The 16,691-nt window shown below is 46.7% G+C and overlaps 1 protein-coding gene across 1 annotated transcript in view; it reads left to right on the forward strand.

Annotated features, from left to right (window-relative positions):
* LOC122712328 overlaps positions 1–16,691 on the forward strand; it is a 113,863-nt gene that overhangs the window by 26,782 nt on the left and 70,390 nt on the right. The window contains exons 10-38 of the mRNA XM_043931885.1: positions 10–143; positions 218–455; positions 545–667; positions 748–882; positions 984–1,217; positions 1,301–1,816; positions 1,993–2,178; positions 2,265–2,516; positions 3,483–3,911; positions 4,228–4,521; positions 4,605–4,853; positions 4,954–6,717; positions 6,792–6,980; positions 7,077–7,458; positions 8,526–8,941; positions 9,013–9,163; positions 9,242–9,497; positions 9,602–9,866; positions 9,937–10,400; positions 10,472–10,727; positions 12,689–12,883; positions 12,946–13,128; positions 13,349–13,993; positions 14,427–14,628; positions 14,708–14,883; positions 14,974–15,245; positions 15,375–15,777; positions 15,848–16,090; positions 16,302–16,436. Coding sequence (XP_043787820.1) covers positions 10–143; positions 218–455; positions 545–667; positions 748–882; positions 984–1,217; positions 1,301–1,816; positions 1,993–2,178; positions 2,265–2,516; positions 3,483–3,911; positions 4,228–4,521; positions 4,605–4,853; positions 4,954–6,717; positions 6,792–6,980; positions 7,077–7,458; positions 8,526–8,941; positions 9,013–9,163; positions 9,242–9,497; positions 9,602–9,866; positions 9,937–10,400; positions 10,472–10,727; positions 12,689–12,883; positions 12,946–13,128; positions 13,349–13,993; positions 14,427–14,628; positions 14,708–14,883; positions 14,974–15,245; positions 15,375–15,777; positions 15,848–16,090; positions 16,302–16,436 — 9,387 coding nt within the window. The remainder of the gene's footprint in view (positions 1–9; positions 144–217; positions 456–544; positions 668–747; positions 883–983; positions 1,218–1,300; positions 1,817–1,992; positions 2,179–2,264; positions 2,517–3,482; positions 3,912–4,227; positions 4,522–4,604; positions 4,854–4,953; positions 6,718–6,791; positions 6,981–7,076; positions 7,459–8,525; positions 8,942–9,012; positions 9,164–9,241; positions 9,498–9,601; positions 9,867–9,936; positions 10,401–10,471; positions 10,728–12,688; positions 12,884–12,945; positions 13,129–13,348; positions 13,994–14,426; positions 14,629–14,707; positions 14,884–14,973; positions 15,246–15,374; positions 15,778–15,847; positions 16,091–16,301; positions 16,437–16,691) is intronic.

Genomic DNA, 16,691 nt, shown 5'->3' on the forward strand with positions numbered 1-16,691 from the left:
GTTTCTCAGACATCGACGAGTGCACAGCGTTGGAGAGCCCCTGCGGGAGAAACGCGATTTGCAAAAACAAGGATCCTGGTTACAATTGCGTCTGCCCACCGGGATACAGTGCCAATCCCGATCCGACGGTCGCTTGCGAACAGGTAAATTGCGATTATATTTTCCATCAATTTTATCGTCTTCTGCTTCACTCTCGACCCTTCCCACCGATTTTTAGACCGACGTGACCACGCTCTGCAAATCGAACTTCGATTGCGTGAACAACGCCGAGTGCATCGAGGGGCGATGCTTCTGCAAGAACGGATTCAAAGCGGTTGGAGCCGAGTGCGTGGACGTGGACGAGTGTCTTTCGAACCCCTGTGGGCCCGCATCGATCTGCGGCAACACGAGGGGCAGTTATCACTGCGAATGCGAATCTGGCTTCGTTGGAACACCGCCCCATATACCGTGTAAAGGTAAAAATGAGAAAAATTTGAATCGGGAAAGAAGAAGAACAAGAATATAATGAACGTGATTTTTCTTCTTTTTTTCTTCTTCCTCGTAGCACCGTGCGACGAAGTAACCTGCGGAGATCACGCGTATTGCAAAGCGGACGGCCACGAAGCTTACTGCATCTGCGAAGACGGATGGACCTTCAATCCGAACGACATCGCGGCTGGATGCGTTGGTAAATGTTTCCATCAACGACATAAACGTACGATCGATGGATCTCACGCGGATGATATTATTTTAATTTCTTTGAATCAGATATAAACGAGTGCGACGCGATAAACGGCCCTTCGGGACGTTGTGGCAAAAACGCAATCTGCACCAACACTTTGGGCGGGTTCAGTTGCCAGTGCAGGCCAGGATTCTCGGGAAACGCTTTCAAACAATGCATGGGTATGCATAGTTTCGAATTAAAGATATTCCCCCATTTGAAAATCATCATGGAAGAAATCGTCAAGAATTTAAATTAAATTCGTTGAATATTTGAATAACAGATGTAGACGAATGCACGAGGGCAGATACCTGCGGCCATGGGGCCACGTGCACCAATACCGAGGGTTCGTACTCGTGCACCTGTCCGGAGGGAACCATTCCGGACCCTGACCCTTACGTCAAGTGCGTCGGCATAGTGACGTGCGAGGTTGACGGCGACTGCCCTGGAAATGCCATTTGCGATCCCCAAAAGCGTTGTCTGTGCCCCGAGCCCAACGTTGGGAACGACTGCAGACGTGAGCGCTCTCCCCTCCCTATTATTATTATTATTATTATTACGTAAGATAAAACGTCTTCTTAAATAAATTTTCTTAATTAGATCCGTGCGAAGATTTGTCCTGCGGGCCGAATGCCCACTGCATGCTGTCCAACGACGTGGCCACGTGCCTCTGCCGAAGTGGTTACACGGGGAAGCCTGGGGTGAAGGGCGGTTGCAGGGACATAGACGAGTGCGCGATTAATCCTTGCCCCCAAGGCGCGATCTGCAACAACGAGCCAGGATCGTTCTCTTGCCAGTGCCCCAGCGGTACGACGGGTGATCCGTACAGCGGCGGTTGCCAGGAATCGAAGGCGCCCCACGTTTGCGGGCCGAGCACCCCCTGCCCTGCCGGGGAGCAGTGCATCAAGGACGAATTCATTGGAAGCAGCGTTTGCATATGCCAGAGAGGGTACACCAGGGATCACGAGAGCGGAAAGTGTAGAGATATTAACGAGTGCATGGAGCTGAGGGACAAGCCTGCTTGCGGCGTTAACGCCATTTGTAAAAATTTACCTGGAAGTTACGAGTGCCAGTGCCCACCTGGATTCAATGGAAACCCATTCTCGCTTTGCGAAGGTGACGATTCTTTCCTTTCTCTCTCTTTCTTCTATAAAATAGCGAGAAGAATTTAATTATCCATTAATTTTATCGTTTTTACTAATTTTTACTATTTTAATTTGATTATCATTTTATCGAGAATGATATCGCGATGCGGTGGATCGTATTTTAAATTGGAGCGATAATGATCGCAGAATGCAACAGCATCGAGTGCCAATGCCAGCCCCCGTACAAGATCGTGAATGGGAAATGCATGCTGGCCGGTTGTTCCAAGGGTGAGAAGTGTCCGAGCGGCGCTGAATGTATCACCATCGCTGGTGGTGTCAGCTACTGCGCTTGCCCCAAAGGGTACACGACAAAGAGCGACGGTTCTTGCGAAGGTTCGTATCGAAAATTTCATCCCCCTCCTCGTCGCTCGAAATTTTCGCCCATATTTATCTTGGAATCGAAATTATTTCCGATTTAGATATAAACGAGTGTATCGTCGGGCATCAAGTGTGCGGGTACGGGGCAGAGTGCGTGAACCTTGCAGGATCGCATCAGTGCGTCTGCCCGCACGGTTACGGCGGTGATCCGTACAACGGTCTTTGCTCCCCAGCTCAGAAGAGGTGCACGAGCGACAACGAGTGCAAAGCCAACGAGAAATGCGTCCAGCCTGGTGAATGCGTCTGTCCGCCGCCGTTTTACACCGATCCCCTCGATGCAAACCTTTGCAAAAGTAAGAGGTGTTTCTTCTCAGGAAAAGAAACATTGAACAAAAACAAAATTTCAACGATATTCGAGTCCAGTTTCAACGCGATTATCACCTGTTGTTTTAACATCGCCTCAAATATTTTCGGTAAAAAGTCAAAAAGAAAGAAACAGAATCGTCAGAAACAAAATTTCAACGATATTCGAGTCCAATTTCAATGCGATTATCAATTTTAACATTGCCTCAAATATTTGATAAAAAATTATTTTAATAAAAAATAAAAAGTAAGAATTTTCTTCGCAGAGAAAAAAAAACAGAGACTCACGAAAAAACAAAATTTCAACGATATTCGAGTCCAATTTCAACGAGTCATTATCACGATTATATTATATTATATTTTAACGTCGTCTCAAATATTTTCAGTAAAAAGTGAAAAAAAACATAGAATCTAAAAAATAAAATTTCAATGGATGTTTGAGTCCAATTTCAACAGATCGTGATTGTCACGATTATATTTTAACATCGCCTAAAATATTTTCAGTAAAAAGTGAAAAAGAATATAGAATCTAAAAAACAAAACTTCAACGATATTCGAGTCCAATTTCAACAGGTCGTGATTGTCACGATTATATTTTAAATATTTTTAGTAAAAAATGAAAAAAATATAGAATCGCGAAAAAATAAAATTTCAACGATGTTCGAGTCCAATTTCAACGAGTCGTAATTGTCACGATTATATTTTAACGTCGTCTCAAATATTTTCAGTAAAAAGTGAAAAAAAATATAGAATCTAGAAAACAAAACTTCAACGATATTCGATTCCAATTTCAACGAATCGTAATTGTCACGATTATATTTTAACGTCGTCTCAAATATTTTCAATAAAAAGTGAAAAAAACATAGAATCTAAAAAACTTCAACGATATTCGATTCCAATTTCAACGAATCGTGATTATCACGATTATATTTTAACGTCGCCTCAATTATTTTCAGATCCTTGCGACAGGTTTCCATGCGGTATAAACGCCAAGTGCACGCCGAGCGATCCCCCGAGGTGCATGTGCGAGGCCGGTTACGAGGGGGATCCCCAACACGGTTGCGTGGACGTGAACGAGTGCGCGAACAATCCTTGCGGGCACGGCGCCTACTGCATCAACACGAAAGGCGACCACATCTGCGAATGTCCGAGGGGGACGGTGGGCGATCCTTACGGGGGCGGTTGTACCGGAGCCGTGGCCAAGAACGAGTGCGCCTCGAACGACGACTGCGACAATCTGTTCGCCTGCGTGAACGGCAGATGCGTGAACCCTTGCGACAACATACCTTGCGGGCCGAACGCTTACTGCGAGCCGGACAAGCACGCGGCGTGGTGCCGATGCGTGATCGGATTCGTGGAGGGGAAGAACAACGAATGCGTTTCACGTAAGTTACACCCAATCCTGCTTTCATAAATATCTCGTCCATGATTCGAGTTCGATCGAGGACGAAATTATTCAAAATATTATATATTATAATTTATATATTATATTATATATATTATATATTATATAATATATATTATATTTATATATTATATTATATTATATTATATTATATATTACATTATATTATATTATATTACATTATATTATATTATATTACATTATATTATATTATATTACATTATATTATATTATATATTACATATATATATATATTATATTATAATTTATATATGTTATAATTGTCAATCAAATAGAATGCGATGGGTTCGTGTGCGGTTCCGGGGCCCAGTGCATCGTGAGTTACAGCGGGCCAACGTGCAAGTGCATCGAAGGTTTCATGGGGAATCCGTTCCCTGGCGGCCAATGCCAACCGGATATCTGTTCCCCGGAAGTCCCTTGCGCGGAGCCAAGCGTGTGCATAAGCGGGAGGTGCAAGCGCCGATGCGAGGGCGTGGTGTGCGGCGTGGGCGCCTCTTGCGACCCAGCTACCAACAAATGCGTGTGCAATCCGTACTTCATTGGGAATCCGGATCTCCTTTGCATGCCCCGTAAGCTATCGACCATCCAGTACACCTTTCGAACAATTTCTTTGTCTACTATAAATTGATTTTACCCTTCCTTCGCGCAACAGCGATTCAACCACCCGCCTGCGATCCCGCGTGCGGCTCGAACGCCCATTGCGAGTACACGTTGCAAGAATCGAAGTGCGTGTGCAATCCTGGCACAAGTGGGAACCCGTATCACGGTTGCGGAGCGCAACAAAAGTCCGACTGTTCCACCGCGGTGTGCGGAAAGGACGCCCATTGCAACGCCGGGCCGAACGCCGTCGAGTGCCTGTGCCCGCCCGGATACGCTGGAAATCCTTACATTCGGTGCCACGGTTCGTATTCCCTTTCGTTCCAAATAAATCGTTTCCGTTCAAATTTTATCTTGTCGATAAAAATGTTGAAATAATAAAAATATTGAAATTGGTTATCAAGACATCAACGAGTGCAATGGGAACGCTTGCGGGGGCAACGCGGTGTGCATCAACACGATCGGTAGCTACGACTGTCGCTGCAAAGAAAACTTCTTCGGCAATCCTTTCGTCGGTTGCCAGCAGGTGCAAGTGGGCCCCTGCGCCGACCCCTCGACCTGCGCCTGCACCGACTCGATCCCCTGCCCGCTCGACTACAGCTGCGTGGCCGGCAAGTGCGTGAATCGTTGCAGCGACGTGAAATGTGGCCCCAGATCGGTGTGCCAGGAGGGGGCCTGCGTGTGCCCGCCCGGCTACACGGGCAACCCGAACGACCTCACCAAGGGTTGCCGTCTTCACGGCCACTGCTCCAACGACCTCGACTGCGAGCCCCAACAGATCTGCTTCCAAGTGGGGAAAGGGGTGAGAAAGTGCGTGGACGCGTGCAGCAAGTTGCAGTGCGGCCCGAACGCGTTGTGCGTCACCCAGAACCACGCGTCCTCGTGTTTGTGCGTGGACGGATACGCGGGAAATCCGAGCAACCTGGTGGAGGGTTGCCAGCCGTTGAAGTCGGTGATAACGCCGGGCTGCCGCGACGATACCGACTGCGCGAGGGGCTCGTTCTGCGTCCCCCTCGAGGACGCCAGTGGCCGCGAGTGCGTCGATCCGTGCAGCAAAGTGGTGTGCGGCGCTCACCAGAAGTGCGAGCCGGACGCGATCCCAGGCCGCGCCACGTGCAAGTGTCAGGACGGTTACGAGTGGAACCCCGTATCGTCGTCCTGCGAGAAGCCGTCGGTCCCCGATTGCATATCGGACGACGATTGCCACGGGGCGGAAGCGTGCAGGCCCGACCCTCTCGGCGTGTTGAAGTGCGCCTCGGTGTGCCCGAGCTTCACGTGCGCCCCCAACTCCCGATGCGTGGCGGAGAGGCACCGCGGCCGGTGCGAGTGCCTGCCCGGTTTCGCCGGCAACCCGAACGATCGCCACGGTTGCCAGACGCGTAGGAGGGATCGGTGCTCGACGGACGCCGAGTGTCCCGAGGACCACACGTGCAGGGGCGGAAAGGAGGGGCTTCTCGCGTGCCAACCGGTGTGCGACTTCGTCTCGTGCGGGCCCAACGCCCTGTGCGTGGTTCACAATCACGTGGCCAACTGCGAATGCCCCCCAGGCCTGTACGCGGGCGATCCCAACGACGCGGTCCACGGTTGCAAACCGGTCCCCTGCGTATACAACGTCGACTGCCCGCCCGCGCAGCTTTGCAACAGGTTGACCCACTCGTGTTACGACGCCTGCGACGGGGACGCTTGCGGGGCGAACGCGGTTTGCATAGCGGACGATCACAGAGCGATATGCCAGTGCCCGCCCGGCTTGAAACCGAATCCGGTCGCCGAAGTGGAGTGCGTCGCGATCGAGGCCTGCCATCCGAATCCCTGCCACGAGACGGCCGTCTGCGTCCCCGGCCCGTCCAACAACCCCGTGTGCCAGTGCCCGTCCAACTTCGTCGGGGACCCTTACGCGAAGGGCTGCCAACCGGAGGGCTACTGCGCCACGGCCAAGGACTGCCCGGTGCACTCCATCTGCCACAACCATCGATGCGCCAACCCGTGCGAGAACGCCTGCGGGCCCAACTCCGTTTGCGACGTTGTGAACGGCCAACCGAGCTGCGAGTGCATCCATAAATTCGTCCCTTCGTCGAAGGGGCCGCAGGATGGCTGCGTCCGCGCCGCTAATTATTGCAACGTCGATGCCGACTGCGAGGAGAGCGTATGCCTCGAGGGGCAGTGTATAGGTGAGTTTCCCTTCGTTGCTTCTCTCTGGATCTTGGATCTCAGATTTGGTGGTGAGTTTCATTCGTGGTTGTAGCTGTGTGCAGAACGGCCGCCGATTGTTCGGCGGGTGAAAAGTGCGCGAGCAACAAGTGCGTGGTTCCGTGCGTCACCCATTCGCAGTGCCAGACCGATCAGACGTGCGTCAACGGAGCGTGCATTTTGGGATGTCGAAGCAACAAGAATTGCCCGCCCGCGGAGTCTTGCATCAACAACAAGTGTCAAGGTATCGAAAGGGGGGAGAGAAGATGAACGGGGGAAGGAGAGAATTGAAAATTTGAAGAAACTTTCTAAAATCGACCGCGGTTTTCTTCCGTTCCAGATCCGTGCAAAAGGAAGGATGTTTGCGGTCCAAACGCGATCTGCAGCATCACCGATCACGCGACCTCCTGCACCTGTCCCCTTGGCTTCCACGGGAATCCCACGCCCCAACAGGGCTGCGTCAGAGTGCCGAACATATGCGAGGGTCCCCAGGATTGTCCCAGTCAGCACGTGTGCGTGTCCGGATTCTGCCAATGCCAATGCACCGAGCCCAACAACTGTGCCGAGGGTGAACGTTGCAAGAACGGAATATGCGTGAAGCTGTGCTACAGCGACAGCAACTGCCTCCCAGGGGAACTGTGCATCGATGGCGTGTGCGAGGTGGGCTGCACTTCCGACGTAGGTTGCAACGACAACGAGGTGTGCATCAACAACAAGTGCAAGTACGTAAACTTAAATTTTCCTTTCCAAATACAAATTAATTAATTTAAATTCTATCGATTTGAATTATTATATATATTATTATATAAACAATAATATATATATAACAATTATACATATTATTATATAAACAAAATTCAAACGGTTAATTAATTTAAATTCTCGATTTGAATTTATCGAATTATTATATAAACAATAAAATTCATTCGCGTCTAGATGCGGTCACGGGTTTATAGCTGAACCGGAAATTTAAACTTAAACTTTCCTTTCCAAATACAAACGATTAATTTAAATTAATTATATAAATAATTTAAATTAATTTAAATTCTATCGATTTGAATTTATCGAATTATTATATAAACAATAAAATTCGCGTCCAGATGCAGCCACGGGTTTATAGCTGGACCGGAAACTTAAACTTTCCTTTCCAAATACAAATTAATTAATTTAAATTCTATCGATTTGAATTTATCGAATTATTATATAAACAATAAAATTCATTCGCGTTTAGATGCGGCCATGGGTTTATAGCTGAACCGGAAATTTAAACTTAAACTTTCCTTTCCAAATACAAACGGTTAATTAATTTAAATTCTATCGATTTGAATTATTATATATTATTATATAAACAATAAAATTCATTCACGTCAGATGCAGCCACGGGTTTATAATTGAAACTTAAACTTAAACTTTCTTTTCCAAATACAAACGGTTAATTAATTTAAATTCTCGATTTGAATTATTATATAAACAATAAAATTCATTCGCGTCCAGATGCGGCCACGAATTTATAGTTGGACCGGAAACTTAAACTTTCCTTTCCAAACACAAACGATTAATTTAAATTAATTATATAAATAATTTAAATTAATTTAAGTTCTATCGATTTGAATTATTATATATTATTATATAAACAATAAAATTCATTCGCGTCAGATGCAGCCACGGGTTTATAGAACCGGAAACTTAAACTTAAACTTTCCTTTCCAAATACAAACGGTTAATTAATTTAAATTCTATCGATTTGAATTTATCGAACTATTATATAAACAATAAAATTCGCGTCCAGATGCGGCCACGGGTTTATAGCTGGGCCGGAACACTGTTTGGACATCAACGAATGCGACGATCATCCCTGCCACTCGAGCGCGGATTGCGTGAATCTACGCGGATCTTACCGCTGCGTGTGTCCACAAGGAACGGCCGGTGATCCCGTGGGGACAGGTTGCGCGATCCCCCATCGGTGCGCGTTGGACGCGGATTGCCCCGACTCGCAGGCATGCGTCCAGCACAATTGCACCGACCCCTGCTCCCTGGTCGACTGCGGCCTCAACACCGTTTGCTCCGTCTTCGACCACGCCGCGGCGTGCCAATGCCAGCCGGGCTACATCGGCGATTCCTCGGGATGTTTCAAAGTGGAGTGCCTCTCCAACAACGACTGCCCAACCGACAAGTATTGCAATCAGGACGCTAATAAATGCGCCAGTGAGTGATTTGCGTTAATTTAGAAGATTAGCAGATTTCCATATTTCTACGAGAAAATTTATTTGCCCAAGGCCCTTGCAATCAAATGAATTGCGGATACGGTAACTGCATAGCGTCCGACCACGCTGGAATATGCAAATGTTATCCCGGTTTCGAGCTGGCAGCCGATATCTGCGAGGACGTTGACGAGTGTTTGGAAAACCCTTGTCACTCTTCCGCTGTGTAAGTCAATGATCTCCATATAAAACGTTTCTTTTTAACTTCTTTGAGAGTTGGATGGGAATATCGTTTTATTTCCAGTTGTCAAAACACGGAAGGCTCTTACACCTGCGTTTGTCCCCACGGATTGGTCGGAGATCCGTTCAAGTCTGGTTGCAAACAGCCAGGGGACTGCTTCACCGACTTCGACTGCCCTAATTCTGCCGCTTGCATCGACAACAGGTGCACGAATCCCTGCGACGTGTCCACGTCCGTTTGCGGAAGAAACGCCGATTGTTTCGTCCGCGACCACGTACCATTTTGCAGATGTCCCGGCCAGACCACCGGCAATCCAGCGGTGAGCCTCGTCTTCTTAACGATATCTTCTTCCGATTAAAATTAGAATAGATATTAATTTTCGTTTCGATCGTACGTTTCTATTCTTTAAACCTTCTCCACCAGTCGGAGTGCGTCCATTTGGAATGCAATTACCACAGCGACTGCGGTCCTTCCGACGCCTGCTTCGATCACAAATGCGTCGATCCCTGCTCTCTCTCCAACGTTTGCGGCCAAGGGGCGGACTGCTCTCCTCTCAACCACAGCGCGGTGTGCACGTGTCAACCTGGTGGCACAGGCGACCCCAATCTGGGCTGCACACCTGTCCAATACTGCAAATCGGACTCCCAATGCGCCACAGGCTCGGCTTGCAACGGAGGGATATGCACCGGTACGAGTAAATGCAGAAAACGATCAACCTTCGAATCGATCGAATTTAACATTCTCTGTCCTTTCCGTAGCGTTGTGCGGTAGCACGAGAGACTGCATAGGCGACCAGCTGTGCATCAACGGCCTCTGCCAACCGACTTGCAAGAGCAACTCCAGCTGCCCCGAATACCAATACTGTCACAACAACATTTGCGTGCAGGAACTGCGTTGCGCGTCGAACGACGATTGCCTCGACGACGAGAGATGCGTGAAGAACAACATTGGCCAGGCGGAGTGTCGCAGAGCGTGCGACCTGCTCCTCTGCGGGCGGAACGCGGGATGCAAGGCGGACAACCACGTCGCGGTTTGCTCCTGCAAATCTGGATTCTTTGGTAATCCAAAGGACGATAAGATCGGTTGCCAGCCTATCGAGTGCGAGGCGAACGAAGATTGCACCGGGGAGAAGATTTGCGACACCCACAAGTGTAGAATCGCTTGTCTCGCCCGTAATCCTTGCGGGGTTAACGCAATTTGCACGGCTGAGAAGCACGTTCAGGTTCGAATCGATCGTTCGTACGAGTCGTGGAAATTATACGATGGAAAGTGACATATTCGCGTCTTCTTCAGATCTGCACGTGTCAGCCAGGTTACACGGGAGAGCCCACCCGCGGATGCCAATTGATCGATTATTGCCTCAACGAACCCTGCGCCCCTGGCGCCATGTGCGAAAACTCAAGGGGCTCTTACAAATGTCACTGTCAACAGGGAATGGTTGGGGATCCGTACAACAGTGGCTGCCAACCACCGGTAGAGTGTCTACAGGACGAGGATTGCCCGCTCACCGCCAAGTGTATCAATGTGAACAATGTGCCCAAATGTTTCGGTACGTGTGCGAATCTATCTTTAAAAACGTTCACGATACAATTTTTAATTTCGACGTACACACGGAGAATTCTAAAAATTCTAAAAATTTGAGAAAAATTCATCGAGATTTAATTTAAATCGATGAGAAAATTTTTGATCGGAGAACTTGTTATATATATAACTTCCTCCCAAATTGTGTTGCTCGTTAACCCTTTCGCTATTTCTCCCGTTGAACGAGTCAAAAGTGTGCACAATACTCGAGAAAGATCGTCAATGGCATTTTTTTTTGGTGATTTTTGTTATAATAACTCCAATCGTAGAGCAACTATAGCTCATAGTACGTCAATGGCATTTTACATAGTCGCCTGTAGTTAACAAAGGTTATAGAATTTTAACTCTTTCGCTATTTCTCCGCCGAGGCACTCCCATTGAACGAGCCAAAAGTGTACTCGAGAAAGATCGTCAATGGTCGGCATTTTTTTTTGGTGATTTTTGTTATAATAACTCCAATCGTATAGCAACTATAGCTCATAGTACGTCAATGGCATTTTACATAGTCGCCCGTAGTTAACAAAGGTTATAGAATTTTAACCCTTTCGCTATTTCTCCGCCGAGGCACTCCCATTGAACGAGCCAAAAGTGTACTCGAGAAAGATCGTCAATGGCTGGCATTTTTTTTGGTGATTTTTGTTATAATAACTCCAATCGTAGAGCAACTATAGCTCATAATACGTCAGTGATATTTTACGTAGAGCGACTATAGTCGCCCGTAGTTAACAAAGGTTATAGAGTTTTAACCCTTTCGCTATTTCTCCGCCGAGGCACTCCCGTTGAACCAATCACAGCGCCAAAAGTGTGCACAGTCCTCGAGAAAGATAGTCAGCGGCTGCGTTATCGAGGAATCACGTGAGAAATAAAAACGAAATACCGATGCTACGTTTCCAAAGAAAGATACTCGATGTTCAATAACTCCAATCGCTCGTAAAACAACTATAGCCCATAGTACGTCATTTTAGAGCGACTATAGTCGCCTGTAGTTAACAAAGGTTATACAATTTTAACCCTTTCGCTATTTCTCCGCCGAGGCACTCTCATTGAACGAGCCAAAAGTGTGCACAGTACTCGAGAAAGATCGTCAATGGTCGGCATTTTTTTTGGTGATTTTTGTTATAATAACTCCAATCGTATAGCAACTATAGCTCATAGTACGTCAATGGCATTTTACATAGTCGCCCGTAGTTAACAAAGGTTATAGAGTTTTAACTCTTTCGCTATTTCTCCGCCGAGGCACTCCCGTTGAACCAATCACAGCGCCAAAAGTGTGCACAGTCCTCGAGAAAGATAGTCAGCGGCCGCGTTATCGAGGAATCACGTGAGAAATAAAAACGAAATACCGATGCTACGTTTCCAAAGAAAGATACTCGATGTTCAATAACTCCAATCGCTCGTAAAACAACTATAGCCCATAGTACGTCATTTTAGAGCGACTATAGTCGCCTGTAGTTAACAAAGGTTATAGAATTTTAACCCTTTCGCTATTTCTCCGCCGAGGCACTCCCATTGAACGAGCCAAAAAGTGTACTCGAGAAAGATCGTCAATGGCCGGCATTTTTTTTTGGTGATTTTTGTTATAATAACTCCAATCGTAGAGCAACTATAGCTCATAGTACGTCAGTGATATTTTACGTAGAGCGACTATAGTCGCCCGTAGTTAATAAAGGTTATAGAATTTTAACCCTTTCGCTATTTCTCCGCCGAGGCACTCCCATTGAACGAGTCAAAAGTGTGCACAGTACTCGAGAAAGTCAGCGGCCTCGTTTACGGCATTTTTCTGGTGATATTTATTATCGAGGAATCACGTGAGAAACAAATGATAAAAACTATATATCGATGCTACGTCTCGAGAGAAAGATTTAACAAAAGGTTTAACAAGAAATCTGTGTCGATCAATTTGACTGTCTTGTGATCCCGATATTCCAGATGTTTGCTCGCGCACACAGTGCGGGCCGAACGCGGATTGCGCGGCCACTAATCACGCGGGGGCCTGTCAGTGTCGGCCCGATTACGAGGGCGATCCGAACAATCTGAGTATAGGGTGTCGGCCTAAACCGGTTATTTGTTCGTCAGCCGCGGACTGCTCGCCCAATACCTACTGTTACGAGGGCATCTGTCGACGTGAGTATTGTCTAGCTCTGGTTTAAATCTCCTCTTCGATCGTGAATTTGAAATTCTTCTAGCGTCCTGCCAATCGGACGAGGAATGCAACTTGTCAGACGTGTGCTTGAACGGACAATGCCTTGATCCTTGCAACGTGAGAGCCGCGTGTGGAATAAATGCGGAATGCGACGTGAGGAGTCACATTAAGCAGTGCAGCTGCCCACCTGGCTTCACCGGCAATTCGGAAGTGGAATGCGTGAGATGTGAGAATTTTATTTCGAAACTTTTTCTTTATATATATAAAGAAGAATGGAATTGAATTTTTCGAGAGTTAGAGAAAAATAAAGAGAAAAATAAAAATTTCCAATCTAATTAGTATCCAAAATTTTTGAATTAAATTTTATCAACTTTAATTTGATCAAAAAATTCTTTAAATTATCGAGTACTTTAACGAATAATTTTCATTGTTTTGCATTGTCTCAGTGCCAGTGTCCTGCAGAGACACAAACGACTGCAACGATGGGAATACATGCCGCGACAACGTGTGCCTTCCGATCTGCTCCAGCGACAACGAGTGCGCGTTCAACGAGAAATGCGTTCGTGGAAACTGTTTGCTCACCTGCAGGTTGGACAACGACTGTTTCCTGGGCCACATATGCTTGCACAACATGTGCACGTTCGGTTGCCGGGCGGACGAGGACTGCAACGCCAACGAGGCGTGCATCACGAACAAGTGCATCAATCCTTGCGAGGCGACCCCTTGCGGGCCGAACGCCAAGTGCACGGTGTTCAATCAACGGGCCACCTGTTCGTGCCCATCAGGCTTCATACCGAATCCAACCGCCAAAGTTGCTTGCCTCAGATCGCCTGGCCCCGTCTGCCAAGCGAACAGGGACTGCGCAACAGGGACAGCTTGCATAGGGAACGTTTGCACCCCCGTCTGCTCCACGGATTTGAATTGCCTGAGCAACGAGCGGTGCGATCCCTCGGGAATTTGCAAATCGTTGTGCAGAAGGGACGAGGATTGTCGAAGCGGAGAAATCTGCGAGGGATTGGTGTGCGTGATCGGATGCCGCGCTGACGTCGAGTGCCAAGAGAATTTCGCCTGTTTGAACAACCAGTGTCGAGGTAAGAAAGAATTCGAAATGATGCGAATTTGCAAGTGACACGTGGAAAGATGGAATAATTTAAATTCGAAAAATATAAATAAAAATATAAATAAAAATAGAAATATAAATAAAAATATAAATAAAAATATAAATAAAAATAGAAATAAAAATATAAATAAAAATATAAATAGAAATAAAAATATAAATAAAAATAAAAATAAAAATAGAAATAAAAATAAAAATATAAATAAAAATATAAATATAAATAAAAATATAAATAAAAATAGAAATAAAAATAAAAATGTAAATAAAAATATAAATATAAATAAAAATATAAATATAAATAAAAATATAAATAAAAATATAGATAAAAATATAAATAAATAAAAATAAATAATCGTTCGACGAACGGAGGAAAGATGTGATTGGATTAATTCGATCGTCTCTCGCAGATCCTTGCTCCCTTCCGGATGTGTGCGGAGCGAACGCCAAGTGCACGGTGGTGGGTCATCAGAAGGTGTGCTCGTGCCCTGCACCGTTGATAGGGGATCCCCTGATTGGCTGCAAACAGGCGTTCTTGCCCTGCAACACGGAACAGGAATGCGCGACCGGTCAGACTTGTTACGGAAGATCTTGTTACGCCACGTGTAGAAGGCAAGGGTCGTTAGGTTTATCGAAGATCTCCTCCTCGAGGAGAGGGTTCGTAAGATGTAAGGTGTAAATTATCTTGCAGTGACGCTAATTGCTTGAGCGACGAACGATGCGACGGGGGAATATGCAAGGCTATATGCAACAGCGACGACCACTGCGTGGCCAATCAGATCTGTCAGAACAGATTATGCGATATCGGATGTCGTAGCGATAACACTTGCCCAAATGACGAGTCTTGCATAAACAACAAATGTAAAAGTAAGTGTCACGATGCTCAATGACCGAATAATGGGGACCGAATAATTTCTTTTGTTTCGATAAACTTAATTCTACTTTTTTTTACTAAAGATCCTTGCGAGGGTGGCAAAGCCTGCGGCGAATGCGCGGGTTGCCGCGTGGCGAATCACGTGGCGCAATGCAGTTGTCCGGCCAATTATTACGGGAATGCATTAATCAGTTGCTCGAAATCCATGATCCCCTGCGACGGCGCCTGCGACGAGTGCGACGAGATCGGTTTCTGCGCGAAGAGTTGCCACGGCCAGGATCAATGCTCGTGCGGTGAAGTGTGCCATTCGGGAAAGTGTCGCATCAAGTGTGACGTCAACAACTATTGTCCAAAGGTTGTTACACCACTCTTTCCATTCATTTTTCAAGAATCAAAAGAACGAAAGAAAGAGACGTCTCGAGATTGAAAAATTGTCGTGTAACGATTTTTTTATATTCCGATTTTTTTTATACTACGAACACAGGGGTACGTTTGCGAGGAGGGGTTGTGCCTGATCGGTTGCCGCACACATTCCGACTGTCCATCCTCCCTATCATGCGTCAATGGCCAATGCGAGGATCCGTGTTCGGCAAACGGGTCGCCATGCGGAATCAATGCTCTGTGCCGCGTGTCGAATCACAGGGCGGTTTGCCTGTGCCCGGAAGGGTTCCAAGGGGAGCCAAGCCAAGAGTGCTATCAACTGGAGTGCCATCGGGACGAGGACTGCGAGGCGAACAAACGGTGCAGCGAGGACGGGGTGTGCACGAATCCCTGCCTCCAGCATGGCGTGTGCGGGTTCAACGCGCAATGCAGGGTGGTTAACAGGAAGGCGCAGTGCTCCTGCCCGCCCGGCCACTATGGAAATCCTCAGATCAACTGCAAGAAAGGTAATTGAAAGACAAGAAGGACAAGAGATGAATCTCATTTTTCATAATAATTTGAAATACGTTTACGAAGGTGGGGACGAGTGTTTAAGAAGACCTTGCGGCGTGAACGCGAAGTGCAGGGAGACATTGAACGGATTTGAGTGCACCTGCGACCCCGGATGCCACGGCGATCCTCACCAAGCCTGCATCTGCGACGGAGGGGAACTGTGCAAGGATATGCGTTGCGGCGCGAACGCCGCTTGCAGGATTTACAAGAATCAACCGCAATGCTACTGCCCGTCCAATTATCCTTCCGGGGATCCTATGCACGCTTGTGAGTATGCGATTGGATTTTGTTATTTTTGATAACCGAATTTAAAATTACCATCACCATTACATTCAAAGCTGCGAAAGGATGTATTTCTTTTTCTCTCGAATATTATCGTACAATGGAAGTTTTTTCGATAGATATTTTCAAAAAAAAAAAGAAAAAAAAAAAAGGAAAAAATCTCACGCACGATCAATTTTCTCGATCGCGAGCACAGGTAGCGCGGAAAAGAGCTTCGATTGTCGCACGAACGGATGCGGTAAGGGAGCCGAGTGCATACGGGACGGTGCGATATTCGTGTGCAGGTGTCCACCCGGTACCAGTGGATCGCCGGATATCGAGTGCACGACAGGTAAGAGACGGCCTACTAACTGTTTAACCGGGCATATCGATTAATTTTATGTACAGCATTTGTGACTAGCGAGCAATTAATGACGAAACACGAGGAACATGGTCGTAGAATAACCATGTATTATCGTCTTTAGTAGGAATTGAAAGTAATACCGTTAGAATTAATCCAGTGAATCGTTTAACAATCGAAGAGACAGATGTGATTGGACCACCAGTCTTTTAGACGATTCTTATACATACATAAATATATATATAT

This window comes from Apis laboriosa, unplaced genomic scaffold (genome assembly GCF_014066325.1).
Source record: "Apis laboriosa isolate Shangri-la unplaced genomic scaffold, ASM1406632v1 scaffold1_cov151, whole genome shotgun sequence".
Classification (NCBI taxonomy): Eukaryota; Metazoa; Arthropoda; class Insecta; order Hymenoptera; family Apidae; genus Apis; species Apis laboriosa.